Source organism: Neovison vison, chromosome 13 (genome assembly GCF_020171115.1).
Source record: "Neovison vison isolate M4711 chromosome 13, ASM_NN_V1, whole genome shotgun sequence".
NCBI lineage: Eukaryota > Metazoa > Chordata > Mammalia > Carnivora > Mustelidae > Neogale > Neogale vison.
Genome location: NC_058103.1, coordinates 79,166,023 through 79,188,453, shown reverse-complemented (window position 1 = coordinate 79,188,453; position 22,431 = coordinate 79,166,023). Strand labels below are relative to the sequence as shown.

The window sequence follows — 22,431 nt, the reverse complement described above, 5'->3', positions numbered from 1 at the left end:
TGAGAGTGTAGTGAAAGGAACAAGCTGAAGGGTAGAAAAACCCAATAGCTACTACTTTGGGCGTGTATGATCTAAGTAAGCTCTCCCTTGGTGTGACTAGCCCTCTAGAGCCTTGCCCTGTTCTGAGACTCTCGGTTCCTCTTGCTCTTACTCCAGCCCAAAATTGGGAGTAGAGGAAGGGAAAGGAGACTGATTAATAAAGAGGGTGACCCTACCTGGTTACTGTTGCTCTAGAACACCAGCTAATTATAATTATCTCACTGGTATCCCCTAGGCTTACTACTTCTCCTGCAACATACTGCTTTCATTTGTGGAACAGTTCTGATACTGCTCCTATGTGTAGGAGTTATCTTCTGGCAGTTTTGAACTGTTTCCATCTTCAGTCTTATACAGTCTTTCTTTCAGGGATTTCTCACAGCTTCTGGCCTTTCAGTTGTAACTTTTTTTTTAGTTTTTTCAATTTATTTATTTTCAGAAAACAGTATTCATTATTTTTTCACCACACCCAGTGCTCCATGCAATCCATGCCCTCTATAATACCCACCACCTGGTACCCCAACCTCCCACACCCCCGCCACTTCAAACCCCTCAGATTGTTTTTCAGAGTCCATAGTCTCTCATGATTCACCTCCCCTTCCAATTTCCCCCAACTCCCTTCTCCTCTCTAACTCCCCATGTCTTCCATGCTATTTGTTATGCTCCACAAATAAGTGAAACCATATGATAAGTGGCTCTCTCTGCTTGACTTATTTCACTCAGCATAATCTCTTCCAGTCCCGTCCATGTTGCTACAAAAGTTGGGTATTCATCCTTTCTGATGGAGGCATAATACTCCATAGTGTATATGGACCACATCTTCCTTATGCATTCGTCCGTTGAAGGGCATCTTGGTTCTTCCCATAGTTTGGCGACCATGGCCATTGCTGCTATAAACATTGGGGTTCAGATGGCCCTTCTTTTCATGACATCTGTATCTTTGGGGTAAATACCCAGGAGTGCAATTGCAGGGTCATAGGGAAGTTCTATTTTTAATTTCTTGAGGAATCTCCACACTGTTCTCCAAAGAGGCTGCACCAACTTGCATTCCCACCAACAGTGTAAGAGGGTTCCCCTTTCTCCACATCCCCTCCAACACATGTTGTTTCCGTTTTGTTAATTTTGGCCCTTCTAACTGGTGTAAGGTGATATCTCAATGTGGTTTTAATTTGAATCTCCCTGAGGGCTAATGATGATGAACATTTTTTCATGTGTCTGATAGCATCTTCTTCCCATTTTTTGATATGTTTGCCTGTTTCATGTGTGTTGTGATTCTTTATATGGAAAACCCAAAAGACTCCACCCCCAAACTACTAGAACTCATACAGCAATTCAGCAACGTGGCAGGATACAAAGTCAATGTACAGAAATCATTGGCTTTCTTATACACTAACAATGAAAATACAGAAAGGGAAATTAGAGAATTGATTCCATTTACTATAGCACCAAGAACCATAAGATACCTGGGAATAAACCTAACCAAAGAGGTAAAGGATCTGTACTCGAGGAACTACAGAACACTCATGAAAGAAATTGAAGAAGACACAAAAAGATGGAAGACCATTCCATGCTCTTGGATTGGAAGAATAAACATTGTTAAAATGTCTATACTGCCTAGAGCAATCTATACTTTTAATGCCATTCCGATCAAAATTCCACCGGCATTCTTCAAAGAGCTGGAGCAAATAATCCTAAAATTTGTATGGAATCAGAAGAGACCCTGAATCGCTAAGGAAATGTTGAAAAACAAAAATAAAGCTGGGGGCATCATGTTACCTGATTTCAAGCTTTATTACAAAGCTGTGATCACCAAGACAGCATGGTACTGGCATAAAAACAGACACATAGACCAGTGGAACAGAGTAGAGAGCCCAGATATGGACCCTCAACTCTATGGTCAATTAATCTTCGACAAAACAGGAAGAAATATACAGTGGAAAAAAGACAGTCTCTTCAATAAATGGTGCTGGAAAAACTGGACAGCTATATGTAGAAGAATGAAACTCGACCATTCTCTTACACCGTACACAAAGATAAACTCAAAATGGATAAAAGACCTCAACATGAGACAGGAATCCATCAGAATCCGAGAGGAGAACATAGGGAGTAACCTCTTCAATATCAGCCACAGCAACTTCTTTCAAGATATGTCTCCAAAGGCAAAGGAAACAAAAGCAAAAATAAACTTTTGGGACTTCATCAAAATCAAAAGCTTCTGCACAGCAAAGGAAACAGTCAAAAAAACAAAGAGGCAACCCACAGAATGGGAGAAGATACTTGCAAATGACAGTACAGACAAAAGGTTGATATCCAGGATCTATAATGAACTCCTCAAACTCAGTTGTAACTTTTAAAAATTATTTATATATTTTTAAAAATTGAAGTACACTTGCCATACAATATTGTATTAGTTTCAAGCATACATCATAGTGATTCAACAGCTCTAGACATATACACAGCTTACCATAATGTGTACTTACCATCTATCACCAAAGTTATTAAAATACTATTGACTATATTTCTCATGCTGTATTCTTCAACCCTGTGACTTGCCTATTTTATAACTGGAAATTTGTACCTTTTAATCTTCCTCTTCCTTACTCTGGGATCTTCCTTACTCTGGGAACTATCAATTTATTCTCTGTATTTATGAGACTGTTTTTCTTCAACATGTTGTCTTTTCAGATTACACATATAAGTGAAGTCATATGGTATTTGTCTTTCTGTCTGACTTATTTCACTTAGCACAATACTCTCTATATCCATCCATGTTGTCATAAATGGTAAGATTTCTGTCTTTTATTATGGCTGTGTAATACTTCTGTGTGTGTGTGTGTGTGTGTGTGTGTATGAAGTCTTCTTAGTCCATTCACCTAGTGGTGGACAGTTAAGTTGCTTCCATGTCTTGGATATTGTAAATAATGTTGCAATAAACATAGGTGCATATATTTTTTTCAAATTAGTGTTTTTTTAATTTTTTATTTCGGGGGTACATACCCAGTAATGCAACTACTAGACTGTAAGATAGTTCTATTTTTAACTTTTTGAGGAACCTTTATACTGCCTTCCACAGTAGCTGCACCACTTTGCATTCCCACCAGTAGTGAGGGTCCCTTTTTCTCCACCAACATTTGTTTCTTGTGTTTCTTATTTTAACCATTCTGACAGGTGTGAGATGATGTCTCATTAGACTTTTGATTTGCATTTCTCTGATGATGACTGATGAGAGCATCTTTTCACATGTCTGTTGGTCATCTATGACTTCTTTGTAGAAATATCTGTTCATGTCTTCTGCCCATTTTTTAATTTTTGATTTTTGGACTATTTGTTCTGTGGGTGCTGAGTTGAAGTCATATGATATTAACCCCCTTATCAAATATATCATTTGCAAATATGTGGGTGCTGAGTTGAAGTCATATGATATTAACCCCCTTATCAAATATATCATTTGTAAATATGCTCTACTGTTCAGGAGGTTGCCTTTTTGTTTTGTTGTTTCCTTTGCTGTGCAGAAACTTTTATTTTGCTGCATTCCCAATAGTTTACTTTTGCTTTTGTTTCCCTTGGCTGAGAAGACATACTCAGAAAAAAGCTGCTAAGGCCAATGTATAAGAGATTACTGTTTAATTTTTTATGGTTCGAGGTCTTATAAATATTTAGGTCTTTAAATACACTTTGAGTTTATTTTTGTTTATGGTTTAAGAAAGTGATTCAGTTTCATACTTTTGCATGTAGCTGTACAGTCACAGCTATACAATGACTGTCATTAAAGAGACTGTCTTTTCACCATTGTATAGTCTTGCCTCCTTTGTGGTAGATTAATTGACCATTAATTGACCATGTAATAATGAGCTTATTGAACTCTCTGTCATTTTCCATTGACCTATGTATCTACTTTTGTTCCAGTACCACAGTTTGATTACTAAAACTTTGTCATATAGCTTGAAATCTAGAACTGTGATACCTCTAGTTTTGTTCTTTCTCAAGATTGCTTCTGCTATTCAGGGTCTTAGTGTTTCCATACAAATTTTAGGGTTATTTGTTCTATTTTTGCAGAAAATACTATCAACACTTTTATTGGAATTGCACTGAATATGTAGTTTGCTTTGGGTAGTATGGGCATTTTAACAATATTAATCTTCTCATTTATTTACATCATTTTCAATTTCTTTCATTGATGTCTTAAAGTTTTCAGAGGATAGGTCTTTCACCTCTATCATCAAATTTATTCCTAGGTATTTCATTCTATCTGATGTAATTATAAATGGAATTATTTGTTTCTCTTTCTGATACTTTGTTATTAGTGTATATAAACACAACAGTTTTCCATACATTAATTTTATTTCCTACAACATTACTGAATTCATTAATTCTAGTCATTTTTAAGTGTTGTCTTTAGGGTCTTTTATGTATAGTATCATAGCATCTGCAAAAAATGATAGTTTTGCTTCTTCCCTAATAATTTGGATTTTTCTTATCTGACTCCTGTGGCCAGGACTTCTGGTGCTATGAATAAAAGTGGTGGAATGGACATCTTTGTCTTGTTCCTTATCTTAGAGGAAAAGCTTTCAGTTTTTCCCCATTGAGTATCATGTCAGCTGTGGGTTTGTCATATACAGACTATATTATGTTGAGTTATAATCCCTCTAAACCCACTTTGTTGAGAGTTTTTATCGTAAACTGATGGTGAATTTTATCAAAAGCTTTTTCTGCATCTATTGTGATGATCGTATGGTTTGTTCGCTTAACTTTGTTAATGTGGTGTATCATGTAGATTGATTTGTGAGTAATGAACCATCCTTGCATGCCTGGAATAAATCTCACTTGATCATTGTGAATGATTCTTTGCATGTACCATTGAATTTAGTCTGCTAATTATTTTGTCAAGGATTTTTGCATCTATACTCGTCAGAGATTTGGCCAGTAGTTTTTTTTTTTTTTAATAGTTTCTTTTTATACATTGGTATCAGCGTAATGCTGGCCTCGTAGAAATGAATTTGGAAATGAATTCCTTCCTCTTATATTTTTTGGAATAGTTTGAGGATGATAGGCATTAACTCTTCTCTATAAATTTGGTAGCATTTACCTGTGAATACATCTGGCTCTAGACTTGTGTTTGTTGGAAACTTTGTAATTATGGATTCAATTTCATTCTAGTAACAGGTCTGTTTGGATTTTCTATTTTTTTCCTGATTCAGTCTAAGAAGATTGTATATTTTGAGAAATGTATCCCTTTCTTCTAGGTTGTCCAACTTGTTGGCATAGAGTTTTTTGGTAGTCTTTTACAATCCTCTGTATTTTTGTGGTGTCAGTTGTTACTTCTCTCACATTTCTAATTTTATTTTTTTGAGTCCTATCTTTTTTTTTTTTTCTTGAAGAGTCTGGGTAAAGGTTTATCAATTTCGTTTACCTTTTTTAAAAAACAGCTCTTGGTTTTGTTGACCTTTCCTACTATTTTTTTTAAATCTCTATTTCATTTATTTCTGCTCTGTTCTTTATCATTCCCTCCTTTCTACTAACTTTTCTAAAATATTTTCTGTCATTTCTAGGAAGGAAAACAACTATAGGAAGCTGATGGGTATGCTCAGTCTGCCTACTCAAACTGAAAACTCTATACTTTTTTTAAGTTTTTAGTTTAAATAAAGCACAGACACAACTTTATAAATTAACTCTCTCTCCTTACATTCCTTGTTCTTTTCCATGCTAAAAATGTTAAGTATTTAAGAGAGAAGAGAGAAAAAAGCCCTTTAAGTGACTCATTTTGACATACCTGACTGTGTAGTTTTGTTCTGGGATTTATAAGAAATTGGCGTTTCCAGCAATTTTGCCATTGTAGCAAGTTTGCTAGCAGCATTCATAATCTTTTTCTCAGCCCTATGGGGAATTCCAGAATATTAAATTAATAATAGTTTAAAGGAAAAAATGAGTTTCCTTAGCCCCAGGATTTCTGTTTTCCTATTAGTTCTGCCAATATTTAGGGTAGTACAGACATAAACCTCTCTTAACCCCTAATGGCCGATCATGTAGAAATAGTTAATTTTGTGGTTAAGGAAAATGTTTAGAAAATGACAACATGCTGTCCTGGTAGTCTCAGGACACACTGTTTGTTCAGATTGAACTTACCCTTCCTGTTTTCCATTATCCTGCAAAATCTGTTGGAGGCAAGTCAAGTAGTATTTGCGCATCTTTCGGGCAGTTTCTTGACGTTCTCGCAATACCTCTGCTTTTACCATTTCCGCAGCTCTTTCCTTACTCTCCTGAATATAACGAAGCATATCACCTAGTGGGAAGGTGAGAGTTGGTGGGGAGACAGAAATCCCCACAAAATGCATGTTTACTACCGGTTTTTCAAAAACAGGGGAGGCAGACTTCAGATCAATTTTCTGGGAGAGGAAGTGACTAGAGGCGTAGTTTAAACATTGTACTTTTCCACCATCATTAAAACGGAATGTTTCAGATCACTGTTTTAGGAGACTCAAAGGAGAAATAATCTAAAAGTCCTTTTAGAATGATGGTAGCCACATATGTTAAGGCAACAGCATATTCCCTAGGAAAACAGAGAATACAGAAACTTTCACATTTCAATTATGTATTGTCTGATTAAGAGAAAAGGAAAAAATACACATAAAGGGTGAGGAAGAAAGGAAGAAAGAATGAGACACAGAAAGATAGGCGGCAATATGGACTGAAGATACTCATATTCCGATTTACTTAAGCTCTGAAAATCCATGCTTCATTATTTATTCAATTCTTTCAGCAGCACTTATGAGTACCCAAGTAATATAATATTACAACCCATGAGGGATATGTACAAAACGCCAGGGAGAAGGTTGAGACCTATGTTGCCTTCTGAAATATACATTTAAAAATAGTTCATGGGGATGCCTGAGTGGCTCAGTAGGTTAGGCGTCTGCCTTTGGCTCAGGTCATGATTCCAGAATCCCAGGATCGAGTCCTGCATCAGGCTCTTTTCTCAGCAGGGAGCCTGCTTCTCCCTCTGGCTGCTGTTCCCCATGCTTGTGTGCTCTCTCTCTCTCTGACAAATAAATAAATAAAATCTTCAAATAAATAAATCAGTAACATTAAATAAAATAAGAATAGTTCACTGCTTTCAAATTTTTTCTATCTTTGATTCAACACTATTTGATTGCGACTACCATTACTTAAGGTCAACATGTTTTTTTTTTTTTACTAAATCTAGGGCTATATCCTGCCTCTAGAATACCACCACTCTGTTATATTAAAGATTCAATTCATATGGGAATCTCCCTCAATATCAGTAAGCTCTTTCTGAAAATTAGATACTCTATGCAAAAAATACTAACTGAAAGACTACTTCTCATTATTTGCAGTGGGACAAATTAAATTGGAATACATAGCAACACAAAACCTCCAACCCATGTCTAAAATGTTAAACAATACACATACATACAAATTAACATATGAGTATAAAAAAATGCTTAAAATTTCACAACCCAACTAATATGATTCTTAACAAAAAAGTTGCTTTATTTTGTAGTAATATGTACTCTATTGGCACCAGCAACAACTGAGAAGTAAAGTGTCTTTATTGATAGTGAGTGGGTTTTTCAAAACATCTACACAAGACTATGATGATCTAACACATTTGGATCTTATGACCTTTCCCACTCATTTTGTTAAAAATAAAAGCGATTTTATGAGGTAAACATACATTTCTCCTGTATCAACACTGGTTATTGTTCTGGGACATACATATAATCTAAGCAATATTGTAATTAAAAAACAGGAGATATCCTATGAGAAAACATAAACCAGAGAAATCCTCTGCATGGTATGCTATATCGCCTTTTAATGCAAAGGACCTAATAAATTTACATGTAGGTCTTAACCCATTATCGAAATAATGGGAAAGAACAGAATAATGCCTAGCTAGATCTATTTCCTATGGTCTTTAATAGCTTATAGTAGAGGGACTCCTGGGTGGCTCAGTAAGTTAAGTTTCTGCCTTCAGCTCAGGTCATGATCACAGGATCCTGGAATAGAATCCCAGATTGGGCTCCTTGCTCAGCAGGTAGTCTGCTTCTCCCACTACCTGCTGCTCTCCCACTGGTTGTGCTCTCTCTCTTTCTCTGACAAATAAGTAAAATATTAAAAGAATAGAAAAGAAAAGCTTATGGTAGAAAGTAATACTTGCTAATTTAAAACTCATATCACATTTTGTTTTAGTTATTTCAGTTTTAAGATTCTGAAATTTTTAGTTTAACATTAGTACCCAAAAAAGAAACAAGAAAATTAACAACAAAAAAGAACTTGGGGCGCCTGGGTGGCTCAGTGGGTAAAGCCTCTGCCTTCTGCTCAGGTCATGATCCCAGGGTCCTGGGATCGAGCCCCGCATCGGGGTCTCTGCTTAGCAGAGAGCCTGCTTCCCCCTCCCTCTCTGCCTGCCTGCCTCTCTGCCTACTTGTGATCTCTGTCAAATAAACAAATAAAATAAAAACAAAAACAAAAACTCTACCCTCAGGTCACTTCCGAAAGATAATAGGCAAAATGATGCATTGCTGCATAACTTAGAAAAGGTGCCACTAATTTTTTAAAAGTAGATAAGATCTCAGAACAAGATAGTTTGGAAAATTACTCCAAATTGCTAATTCTAGTAATATAAAAGGCTCAAACCACCTTAAAATCCTGGGACTCTCCTCAAGGACTTACGCTTAATTTTTTTTACAGCTTTAATGTACTGTCCACGAAGTTCTTCCAAGGCCCTTCCATTGCACAGCAGGCAAGCATTTTCAATGGCCCCTTCTGACAACGACCTAAAAATGAACAAAACATTGCTAACAGAAATTGTTAAGTAAAAATACCTAGCTATCTATATATTCCAATAATATCTCACTGAGATGTGCTAAAAAATTATATACCAGGATCTTTATTATGTCGTTATTTAAAATAGAAGAAAAATAGATACAAATGTTAGGGTTACTTAAATAAATGATAAATCCACATAATGAAAATATATGCAGCTACTAAAAAGCACATTATAGGAGAATATTTAATGATATGGAAATGTTTATCTTATACCATCATATTAATAAAAGCTTACAAAATAGCTTACATGACAATCTCAGTTTTAAAAACATGCACATATGAGTATAAAGGGGCTTAAATGATAAAAAAATAAGAGGTTAACAGAGGGTACCTACTAGAAATAAGGTTTTGGAATTTTTTTTTTAAACTTCTTGCCATGTAACAATAACAAGTTTTATACTCTTGGTATGAGTATGATTGATATAAACGGTATTACAAAGTTAAAAAAAAATACTTAGAAATAAAGTTTCTTTAAAATAGTAAAGGTTGGGCACCTGGGTGGCTCAGTGGGTTAACTAACTAAACTCTTTAACCCACTGAGCCACCCAGGCGCCCCCCCCCCCCTTTTTAAAGATTTTTATTTACTTATTTGACAGAGATCACAAGTAGGCAGAGAGGCAGGCAGAGAGACAGAGGGAAGCAGACTCCCTGCTGAGCAGAGAGCCCAGTGAGGGGCTTGATCCCATAACTAAACTCTTGATTTTGGCTCAGGTCATGATCTCGGGGTTGTGACATCAGGCCCTGAGTGGGGCTCTGTGCTGGATGTGGAGCCTGCTTAAAATTCTCTCTCCCTCCTCCTCCCCCCGCTCACAAATGTTCTCTCTCTCTCTCAAAAAAATAAACAAAAATAAATTCAAAAATAAAAAATAAGGGGCACCTGGGTGGTTCAGTTGGTTAAGCATCTGCCTTCAGCTCCTGATCCCAGGGTCCTGGGATCAAGTCCCGTATTGGGTTCCTTGCTCGGCAGTGAGCCTGCTTCTCCCTCTGCCTGCCTCTGTCTCTCTGACAAATAAATAAAATCTTAAAAAAAATAATAAATAAATAAATAAAAATAAAACAGTAAAAGTCTACCTTGGTGGTGTTTTGTGAAGTGTTTTAAGTTCATCCAATTTACTCTTCATGTCATTGTTTTCTTCTAGTAATTCTTCAACAACTTTACTATTCTCTTCTAAAAAAAGAAAATTAACGGTATATTGGTCAGTCAATCTGTTTTTCCCCTCAGTCTTCCTCTCCCTGAAATTCCCAGTCAATTGTTTATAGAGGAGATTGTGGAACTGGCAGTTGCACCCTGTGTCATTCATTTCCTGACAAGTCCTCATCTGACCAGTCCCTGTTCCAGTTTCTTAGCACTTAAAATCTGTGTTATATCCACATCCTGCTCTGGGTTACATACTGCCCTGGAATAGGTCTCCAACTGTTTGATAGGCATCTATTTTGTTTCCCAGCTAGACTGAAGCTCTGTTGAAACATACTAGGTCTTCTACTTCCATCTTGCTCCTGGATCTATGCTCATATATATGCTCATATTTACAATTATTGAACAAGCTCTGCTATACAAAATAAAAAGAGAAGTAATATTAAGTAGATACCACTTTCACAATTAATGTAAGATTTTCAATTCTTTAAACTTCTAAAAAGAGGATGAGGAGACCAATGGAGTTCATATGGAATGGAGGATAAAGCATGAATTTCAGAGTGAGAGAGACATGGGTTTAAATCTTAGCTCTGCTTCTTTACCAGTTAAATCAACTTAGGCAAATCACTTATGCTACTTATGCTTTCTGAACCTGAGTTTTCTCATATGTCACATGGAAATAGTATTACTCACCTTTAAGATAATAGAAATAAAATCCTAAGTGCACAGCACCTTACACAAAGTTTGGCAATACCAGTGTTTAATAAATATGAACAGGACACATCATGTTTCCTACCATGCCACTCTCTCAACACACTCTGTAAGTTGGGTAATGAACCATTCTACTCTTCCTAGTGATTGATATAACTTGTATATTTTTAAATCACTCACTCTTACTCTACCACTTTTCAATAAATGCTACCAGAAGAAAATGGAATTTAAGAAAAGAGCAACCATAATAGCAAAAATATTATCAACTAAGGGATGTACATTAAATCAAACTATCAGATGACTTAATTCTGACCCTGACCCGTTTTATCAGCCCACTGTTTTCAGCTAAGTCCCAACTTCTTGGATTATTTCTAAGTCTATGGATTACATAAGACAGCCTCAAAAAGCACTGTGCAGAACAACTATGATCACAATGTATGGTGTGCTACATACTATTTACAAATAATACTCTTATCCAGCTGCCTTTGTCATTTTATTATGTAAAACACATATTCTTGATTTCCATCAAATTCTTCAAGAGCTACAAATAAACTCATTTACTCTTCTGGCCTCTACCAAAGAGCTAAGCCAACACCAAGGGAATTACAGTTGTTAAAATTTTTATCTCAAAGTTCTTAAAATCCTGTCTTGTCTTAAAATAAGGATTATCTGTCTCTAACAGACTTGGTAAGTGGTAGAGGGGAGTGAAGCAGGTGGCTCCTCTAAGCCAACATTATTTCCCGAGTACACTAAGTGCCAGGCCAGGACTTGATTCTTGTCGTCATCATCAAGGCCACACTCCAAAGGACAATACAGACAAAAATTAATTACGAGCATGATATAATGTTAGAAAAATCATTGAAGCTGCAGGTAATGTCTAAGACAAGAAGCTAATCAAGTCTGGGGTGGTCAGGAAAGCCTGCCTGAGGAAGCCATGCACTGGGGAGGGAGGAGTGGGAGTTAGCCAGGCAAAGTGATCAGGATGGGAAGACATGTTTTGGTAAGTGGAGATGAAAACAGACAAGAGAAAAGAGATGGAAATCCATGATCTGGCCCAATGAGAGAATAAATGGTATGGGGCAAGACAAGGTGAAGGGCCTGGCAGATGCCGAATCATGAAAGGCTTCTTCGATGATGTTAAATAAAGTGTGTGTATTTGCTACTGAGGGCCAGCTAAGCCACAGGACTTTTTAAACAAGAGAGTGTCATGATTCGATTTACTTTTTTAAAAGTCACTGGAGCTGCCTGATGGGGAATGGCTTGGAGGGACAAGATTAGAAGCAGAAAAGGGAAGGAGGTGACTGGTGTCCAGGCAAGCAATCAAGTTAAACTGTAGAAAAAAAGTGAACCTATGCATCTGTTTTTTTCTGGATCACACAATTATTTGTGACCCTTGCATTCAGTCCTCATTCATTCAAACATTTATTGTCTATTATCACCTGGCATGTAATGGGCATCATGACTATAATGATGAACAAGATACAACATATTCTTTTTTCTCAGGGAATGCATAGGTTGGAAAGGGTATCAGGAAGTAACCAAAAAAATTAAATTCAGAATGGTAAGAGAGTAGGAGCCCAGAGTGCTATGGGGCCACACAGAAGTAGCCCGAATAACCCAGACGGGAAAATCAAGAAGTGCTCTGCAGATAAAGCATCTTTCTCAGCTGAACCTTAAAGGATGAGGAAGAGTTAGGCCAAATGAGAATGAAAGGATAAGGTGTAGGATAGCGTGACAACACTATATGCAAGGTCCAGCAGTACAATTCCTGCCCCACTCAGCAATCTGAGTATGACGTCAAATGCACACAGGAGAGCACAGGAGAGCACAGGAGAAAAGTGACTGGAGTAAAGCAGCCCAGTAGCCTCCCTGGTGCAGAAGGGCAAGAGGAGGTCTAGTCAAGCCCTCCTTAACTCAAATAGGAGGAAGAGTTCACTCACATCCTTTCTGCCAAGTTTACACAAGCATACCGCCAGGAGCACTCGGCCCTGCAATTATTTATTAGACAGTTTTTCGGTTTCCTCACTTGATGATAAGCTTCTTGAAGGAAGGAAACAAGAGTCTTGTACATCTACAGCAGAACTGGAATTCCATCAGATGTCTTCACTGCTGTGTTCCTAGGGCCTAGAACACTGCCTGACACATACTGGGGACTCAATATCTATTCAGTCCGAAAAGGAAGAAAGGATTGTGACCTTTTAATTAGAGCTCCAGTTTTCCTCTTTGTAGTTCAGGAATAATAATTTGGTCAGTAAAAACAAGGTCCATATTAGTTTACATTAATCCTCAAAGAGAATCGGGGCCTACATTAACTAAAATGTCACATTTGAACATTTCAAGGATCAAAGAGATTTATACCAGTAGTAGTGCTACTTTAAATGCTAACCTCCAATTTTTTCCACTACAGCTTTGTGCTTCCTTTCTAAATGCTGAAGATGCCTACAGCATTTCTCCAGTTTTCTTTTCAGATCTTGACATTCCTGCTTTGCCTTTTCAAGTTCTTGGAAGCAGTGTCCACAGCATGAATCTTTAATCTCAAGGATCTTTTTCTTATCTGCAAAAATTAAATGACAGCAAACTTTTATATCAGTTTAGACTAAGAACTAAAAAAGAAGAGAAGGAATAAAGGAACTAAGGAATGAAAGAAGGAAGGAAACCAGCAGACATGACTGAAAAAAGGCAACAGTGCAACTGAAAAGAACGTGATGCTTAAGAGAGACAGACCTGGGTTTAGATCTTCTTTATACTATTTATTGGCAGTGTGGCTCAGAGCATACTATATAATGTAAGACCTCGTTTTTTAACATGTAAAATTAAATAATACCAACTATTTTAAAAATTGCTATGAAACATAATGTTCAGCTCTTGGTATTGAATACCATTCCTCACTAAAAGGAACCACGAGTCTTTAAGAAACGCTAGCTCCAGTACTGGGACAGGGATATATACAAGATGATGCCAGAAAGAAATTCCTGAAAAATACAGGAATGTCACAAGGAAAAAGGAGCCAGTTTGAAAGGGCTCTGGTAGCTGAATAGGGGGCAATCTGAACACTAAGTATACTACTGAATAATATTAAAAAAAAAATCCATGAGCCATATCAATAATCTTACCCATAATGGGATAGATGGATAGATAGATAGGTAAGTAGGTGAAGTTGATAGGTAAGTAGGTAGATGGACTGATGTACAGATTGATAAATAAATAAAAAGAGAGACCAATAAATAAGTACACAAACTAACAGGAGGATTCACGATTATAGCAACATTCCAAGTGCCAACTGGTAAAAGTGGAGGGAAGTCTAGAGCCAGAAAAATTGTAATATTGCAACCACCACCACAGTGAAGACTGAATCAGACAAGCATCATTAATGATTGCTAAATAGAAGGGAAATATTTAATAAGAAGGACATTTTCATGGTCTTAGAAGTGTCTCCCCACAGATTACTTATTAGTTGTGAGGTGGGAGGAACCCATTTAAGAAAATGGACCACGCTGTGACCAGGTGTTCAAATGAATGTCACCAATAAGACAAATGGACACAGTGCACCTCCACATGTGATAAGACATCACCCATCCAGCGCTCCAGGCAAGGAAACACAGCTTGAATCTAATTGTGAAGAAACATCAGACAAACTCAAAATGAGGAAAGTTCTTCCAAAAGCCGGAGGTGGGGGTGGAGCAGTGGAGAATAAGTCTTTCAAAAACGTCAATGTCATAAAAGTCAAAAAGAGACTGTGGAAATATTCTAGACTAAAGGAGACTAAAGAAAAATGACATCTAAAGGTAGTACGTGACCCTGGACAGATTCCTGTACTGCAGGGGGAAAAATAGTGAAAGACATTATTGCATCAGTTGACAAAATTAGAATCCAAACAGGTCGATACAATATTTATCAAATGCTTAATTTACTATACTAAGGTATAAAAGAAAAAAATTCCTATTTTTTAAAAATACACACTTAAATATTTAGGGGTATAAGGGCACAATGATTATAACATCCTCAAATGGTTCAGGAAAGGAAATGAAATGTTCACATACACATAAGCACAGAAAAATATAAAATTGTATACAACGTTATTAACAAATGTATCTAGGTAAAGGATAGATGAGTGCTACTTGTAACTATTTTTACTTTTGTAACTTTTCTGTAAGTTTAAAATTGTCTCCAAATGAAAAAAATACTTAAAACTATCAAGAGGTACAAATGTATAAAAGTTGTGTGGCACAGCACCTGGCAGAGAATAGCATACAATATGTAACAGCATATTGTATATTAGTATATTACTAATATTACTAATATATTAGTATAATTAGTATATTACTAATAGCAATATACAGAATTTGCAAAATTTAAATTATATGCAAAAATGATACAAAAATAGATTACTATTAACATAATTAATATAATAAAGTAGGAACACAAACTGGCATAGATCAAAAGCCCATACCCAAAAACTTAATGTAAAATCATTGGTTCAGCAAAATTATTCTTAGCTCTTTCCTGACTTTAGTTTCCTTTGAATGGTGCCATTTATGTCCATGAGCATCAAAGAATTAATGAAGCATCACACTGGTATCATACACAGCATTTGTATTTTTCATTTAAGATACTGTTGTAAAACTAGAAACCAGGCAAACGCCCACTGACAAGAGACTAAATTATAGTATATTCATGGAATGGACTAGTACACAGCAACTAGAACTACATGCATTAACATAGACAAGTATCAGAAGCTTGCTAGTAAGTGGGAAAAAGTAACAAAGACTACAATGAATATTAAATCATTTTTAAAACGTTAGAAGACAAAACAGTAGCTTTTGCAGCATACCTGTATTTGGTCAAAATACAAAGAAAAGCAAGAGAATAATTTTTAAAAATCAGAATATTTGTTACCGTGGATTGTAAGGAAGTTACAGGGATGGAACTGTGGTCAAACACAGAGGGGTCTTCAACAGTACTGGTGACGCTCTAGTTCTTAAGTCAAAGAATGGGCTCCTGGTTGCTAGGTTTCCAAATTTACATGTCCATTACATATTTTCTTTGCATGTATCAAGTGTTTCATAATATTTAACTTACTTTAAAAAAATGATAAGATATTAGGAGACTATAATCAAATGGTTAACAATGGTACTCTCTGGTGGTAATATTATAAAGGACTATAGCACTTAATATATATTTTGGATTATTTAGTCTTTTCTAATGAATTGGTTAATGTGTTTGGTTTTAGGGAAAAAAGACTAAAGAAAGAAAAATCTTTTTGTTGTTTGTTTTGTCTTAAGTAAAAACAAATTCCTTTCATATTGATAGGGCTTTCAAAAGCCAAATAATATGTAAAACTTGTTGCTACCCATTTCAAATATTTAAAAAAAAAATTCTCTGTTTATTCCAAATAAAAACAACAGATATACAATGACACTGAAAAGTAAGAAACAAAATACAAATTAAGGTAGTATTCCCATATACCTAATGAACAATAAGATATTCTCAACTACTCAGAATCTAGAAGTTAGGAAAAAGGGCTTATGGATGATCAGGAAAATAACTGTTAACCTACTTCTTAGGAAAGGCAGAGGTTCTCTAAAATTCTGATAATATTACTTACTAAATTAGAAACAGTGGCAACTAAGGTTATTAGCCTAGTACATCTGAGTTGTTCTGGCAATTCGCAGTTGCTTTCCAGGTTGCAATAGAGACAGCAGGTAACAAACAGAAAGAGTGGGTACATGTTTGTTTGTGGAGGGCGGAAGCAATCTGTGAGAGATCTGTATTTTGAAAAGGATTAGAGCTAATAAAGGCTATGTCAGTTCCTAGATGAGAATTCTCAGTGATTAGGCAACATAAGCCCAATCAATACTCCTCAGTGAGGTCTGAATATGTCAAGGAGCTTCAGGACAATACAGTAATTCTTTTTCATAATGACAACTCCAAGTCATTATGGAAACGTTAAGCTATTAATTTACCAAATATTCAAGGACACATTCACTCTGCCATGTATTGGAGAGGAAAAGATAAAACACTGCTCCTGCTCTCAAGAAACTCACAAATCAGGAAACACCTCTTCATTAAAAAATGGTTGAAATAACTTCAATAACATGAACAAAAATGTCCCAGTTATTTGGCAATTCTTTAATATGAAACCTGTGATTTCCCAATAAAGCCAGGGAATAAAAACACGACTGTTCTATTAAAATTCTCATTCTTCTCCTTAGAATAAGAACTACTTATAAATGGCAGGAAGACCATGAAAAAATAGAATTTAGGAGTAATATTACCTACCACTTGTCCACTCATAAAAGCTGCATGCATCTTTGACTTCCTTTTATCCTCAAAGCAACCCTCTGCAACTGTGAGTATGAATGTAACAAAGACCAGTAGGAATAAAATCCCCATTACCAGCTTCTGCTTCTGTTTTTTGCAAGGCCAAGGCCTGAGCACAGCATCCAAAAGTAGGTGCAGGAAGGACTGCTGGGACTCCGGGGTCTCCTCTGCCAGTGACCTCTGTGGCAGGATCCTTAGAGATCTTGGCCATATTTCTCTGAAACAGAGTATCTTCACAGTTAATGCATGTAAAAATCTTTACACAATTCTCTATTTAAAATGCTCATATTAAAAACATAAAAAGAAAACACTGCCTGAAAAAAATCTTGCTTAAACCATTACCAGTATTTTTGTTAGGGTGTTTCAGGAATACTGTCATTACTATGAATTAGTCTACCATGACCATAATTTTCAAATTAAAACATTATCTGACAGAAGTCTGGTGGGCCAACTATGAGACAGATAGGAAATATAGTTTGCATACATATATACGAATTTAAGATATTTTAATGGTTTATGTGGTCAAATCACAATTGTTCTTAGAAATCTAAAATATTAAAAAAAAAAGAAATCTAGAATATTTTCACTGCAGCAGAGGTCAAACTCAGAAACTATATCAAACTTTTGTCTCCCACAAATTTAAAATTTCATTTATATAGTATGTTACATTTCTAAATACTTTAATATATACTGTCAACTTATAAGGAAGTTCTGTTGAATTCCAAAGTTAGAGAAACTGAGGCTAACCTAAACATTTTGCACAAAACTATTTCTTCACTAACATTTACTGAACACTTTCGGTGTTCTAGTCCCTGTTATAGCAATACAGCTACTAAAACCATTAATGGTGAAACATTCTTTTAAGGCAGTGTTTTCAGATTCTAGATGACTACTAAATCCCAAAGGAACAGAACAGGCGATCTTGAAAAAGCCAACTTGTTTAATTACTTAAAACCGACATATCAGCTTGATTCTAGAAGCCTCGGTTTTGATTATAAGAAACCCATTTAACTGGCTGTTGGAAAACCTACTTACAATGTGCATCAGAAGCAGAGGTCAGCAGTTACATAGAAAATGCAAACTCCAGGCAATTAAGAGGATATGAGGCTGAAGCCAAAAGGAGAAATAAAAATTGAACGCTAAGGTAGCCAATGTTTCCAGATTTTACTCAAAATTGGAGAAAAGCCAAGATGACAAAAATAGCAGAAACAGCAACTTTCTTGTCTTAGTTTTAACTTGACATTGGTGGTAAGGAAAGACAGAACAAGCATCCTTAAATTTGTTTGAAAATTCTGTTCCAATTGATATTTTTGCTTTTTGCATTTTTTTCCCCATCATGGCTAATTGTATTAATGTATTCCAATAAGGCATTAATTTTCTTGGAAACTTCATTTTTTTATCTGATTGCATCCTGTCCATTTTAAAAAATTTTTGATCATCTAAGTTATTTTAAATAAGGACTTGTTTTTTTATATGTACTGATTATTTTTTACTGGTTTAATTTTCACAAACAGTTCTAAAAATGACAAATTTAATAAACTATGATTCATATTTCTTCATATTAATAGCACTTATATTGCAAACTTACAATCACTGGTTATAATCATTGCTTTACCTCAAGGTCCTGAGCTGGGATAGATCTCGAACAGCAGACAATCCAGTATTCTTCTATGACAAATGCCAGAGGAGGCATTTCAAAGTCACACTTTTTTCAGGAAAAGAATCTGATCCCACCCAACAAAAGCCACAAAAGTCTAAGTTCTTAACCAAATTATGTGATTCTGTCTCCACAGGCATGTGAGCAACATTAAGTCATCCAGATGATCTTAACACAGCTAGCACAATCAGAAACCCCAGAATTGAGTGTATATTGATAGAAAAAAGGTGTTATATTTTCCTGATCTTTGTAGCAGAGATTGCCTTTTCAGGAAAGTAAACGAAAAAGCACGTAACACGATTTTCCCATCTCTACTCACCCTTAACACCCGCTCTAAGTAATTCTTAGTTATTTTTCCAAAATTTTCAATTACGTATTACAACCATTATTCAAGGGAAGTGATCTTGCCCAGTTATTTTTACATTGAAAACAACTCTTAACTGGTTGCTTTCACATCTCTGAGAAATCAGTATCAACTGGGGTGAACTGGGATGGGGTAAACTGATTTTTCAGGTAACTTTTGGGTATAAATTCTGTACTATCTCAAACACAGGAGGCAGAAAGTCCAAGCTGTGTCATTTATACCCTACAAAACACTGGCAGTAACACTGGCAGTTACCAGTAATACAGGTAACAGAGTAGTTATCCTCAAGTGTAAGACTGGAACTCAGATTTTCTTTCCCACCTTGTAACTTTCCAGTAAGTATTACTATCAAATGTTCAATCCTGCCTTGAAAATCATTAATCATGGTATCTTAATGAAACTTAACTGTTACATCTGTTCTCAAAACTTAGAATATCGGCATTTTTTTCTACCTCTAATTCCAAATGTTGAAACTGGTTACATATCATTCTAGACTTTTCTTTTTTAAAAGATTTTATTTATTTGTCAGAGAGAGGGAGAGAGAGTGAGCACAGGCAGACAGAGAGGCAGGCAGAGGCAGAGGGAGAAGAAGGCTCCCTGCCGAGCAAGGAGCCCGATGTGGGACTCGATCCCAGGATGCTGGGATCATGACCTGAGCCGAAGGCAGCGGCTTAACCGACTGAGCCACCCAGGCGTCCCCATTCTAGACTTTTCATGCATATCTCCTTTCTTTAATCATCAGATCTTTCACCAAAACTAAAAGCTAGTATCAGAGACTACTTAGACAACTGAAAGAATATCATTAACTCATTCTACATGCACAGATATAGTAGAGAAACAAAACTGGGCTTCAGAGTTTTGTATGAGTGAACCATACTTCTAACTGCTTGTTCTACACTTTTTGTACTTGGTTGGCATTTTTTTTGCCTTTGTGACATAAATTCCTTGAGGGCAAGAAACAGGCTTCCAAACTCTTTAGAAGCTTTTAAGAAACCCTAGTTTAATATGATGCATATTTCTTGAAGTGGTCATGCCTAAGAAACAAAAATAGGAATGAGAGTTAATTCAGTTTCTCAAAGCTCAGGCCCTTACAAAGAACAGCATATATTTTTTAGGAAAAAGAGGTCTACAGCCTAAAAGCTCTGCCTCATATTTGTGGCACCATGAAGAAGCAAAGCTTTTTGGCAAAAAGAAATGAAATCCTCTGGATTCACTACAAAAAGTTGTTAAGCCACTGCTAAAAACTCAAGTTTCATGTCTACTAAACTGTAAAATGAAGAAAGGAAAAAAGACCATATTCGACTTCTACAATCATCTCTGATATTTATTAATAGTGCTTTTCATTTATCAGGAACATACCTTTTCCCACTCGGAGTTGGCATTTTCTATAGCTAGGGAGAGGAGATCTCGAAAAGCTTTCTGTATGCAGGCCTTTAGTTTTTCAAAATATTGGGCAGACACCCATTTTGAAGAACAAGATGACACGAGTTCCAAGAGTTGCTTGTTTTCTGAATCACTGACATGTTCCTTTTGGGTGTCCTTCAGGAGAAATTCAAGTACAGTGAGGATGTCTTCCTCATACTGATAGATTTCCAGTTGGATCCTCCTGGCTTCCTGCGCTGCCCATTCCCTACGACTCTGGTCTAGACATGTTTGCAATTCTGTCTCCTTCTGAAGAAGTAGTTCAGTTTTTTGTTTCACAAAGTCTTCTTTGGCTGCCGCAAGCACCTCATTAATTTTATTTCGATGATCATCTAAAAATTGCCGGTAATCTTCTTCATTTTGTTCTTGAATTTTGTGGATTTCTTCTTGCTTTTCTTTGTTCCATTCACTCCGGGCCTTTGCCAGCTCAGCCCTGACAACCACAGGGACTTCCTCATTCTTTAACTCAAGCTCTCTCTGGAGAGAATGAATCTTCTCTTCCAATTCTTTTCCAGGTATTCCACTTTTTTTCATATTTTCAAGCTCGTTTTTCCATTTCTCTTTAGCTTCAGAAATAGCAAATGATATCTAAAAGACATAACAATGCATATTTAAAATTCTTTGTGATCTCATTAATTAAAAAATTACAGTAACTATTTGGGATAAGACATTGTTCCTAAAATACACCTATATACTATAACCAAAGATCCTTTCCTTGTTTTTTTTTTAAAGACTTCATTTATTTATTTGAGAGAGAATGAGCAGGGGGAGGAAGAGAGGGAAAAGCAGAAGCAGATTCCCCACTGATCAGAGAGCCCAATGCAGGGCTCCATCCCAGGACCCAGGATTATGACCCAAGCCCAAGGCAGACGCTTAAGTGACTGAGCCACCTAGGTGCCCCCCTCTTCATTTTAAAATGACCTAGTATTTTGGTCTTAAAACACCAGTTTCTTGAAGGAGAACTAGAAATTTAAACTGACCCCAAATATATGTAATTATACAATTACCCAAAATTAACTTCTGAAAAAAATTCCTATTAGTCTTACACAGATGTAGCCTCAAATTTTATCTATGTCCATGGCAAATGAAATATCTTCTTACATAAAGCAAAAGCAGCCTCATAACGAAATCTATAACATATACCTGCATAACTTGCAGACAAATATAACTGTATTTTAATGGAAGCACAGTGGTTTAGCAGAGTTCATTAAATGACAATACCAGACAGAAAAAGTCATTTTACTCATTAATCTAATTTTCTGAAAGAATAAGAAGACTAGCAGATCACAGACGGTAGTAGTACATAACCAAGAAGTCCTAGGCAACCAAAAAGCCAAAGCTTGGCTCTAATCCCACCTCTGGCTGCCGAGAGCTTTCTAGCATGGTGCTTAACAGGGCAGGCTCTGGGGACACACTACCGTAGGAAACTGACCAGCTGTGGGATCAAGGGCCCAATCCTCAATTTCTTTGAGCCTTAGGGTCCTCAACTATAAAATGGAGACCAATTATAATGCTTACCTGACAGAATTCTGTTAGGAATAAATGATGAAAGAAAAAAAATCCATTTAAATCCTTTAGTCTAGAGCCTGGCAGATAAGGACTCAATAAATGTTATGTCGTTCTTACTTTTGGCTGCATGGCCTCAGAAAAGTCACTTAATCTATTTTGTATATAATATGAGATTAATCACCTTAATCTCATAAGGTGCAGATCAGATAATGACCTTAAGTCTCTTTTATAAATTCAAAAATGTCAAAAGCATATGTGTTAAAGCAAGCATTTCCAAAAGCTTGGCCTGGACAGTGATGATTGCTAGTATTCAATACTATCTATATGTATGCTCTGGCTGTTGAAATAGGGTTATTTCCTAAGTTTTCAGGTATTATATAATCTTAGCAAACATTTTCAACTAAAAAATTCTTAAATATTTTATAAACC

General features: G+C 36.1%; 1 protein-coding gene across 3 annotated transcripts in view; it reads right to left on the bottom strand.

The window, feature by feature from the left end:
• CEP152 (centrosomal protein 152) overlaps window positions 1-22,431 on the bottom strand; it is a 94,690-nt gene that overhangs the window by 3,361 nt on the left and 68,898 nt on the right. For 2 of the 3 annotated variants that reach the window (XM_044229858.1, XM_044229859.1), the window contains exons 20-26: window positions 20,431-21,081; window positions 17,126-17,267; window positions 13,116-13,283; window positions 9,955-10,051; window positions 8,728-8,831; window positions 6,160-6,316; window positions 5,807-5,910 (exon numbers count right to left, since the gene is read on the bottom strand). In XM_044229858.1, the coding sequence (XP_044085793.1) occupies window positions 5,807-5,910; window positions 6,160-6,316; window positions 8,728-8,831; window positions 9,955-10,051; window positions 13,116-13,283; window positions 17,126-17,267; window positions 20,431-21,081 (1,423 nt within the window). The remainder of the gene's footprint in view (window positions 1-5,806; window positions 5,911-6,159; window positions 6,317-8,727; window positions 8,832-9,954; window positions 10,052-13,115; window positions 13,284-17,125; window positions 17,268-20,430; window positions 21,082-22,431) is intronic. The other variant, XM_044229860.1, reaches the window with a different exon arrangement.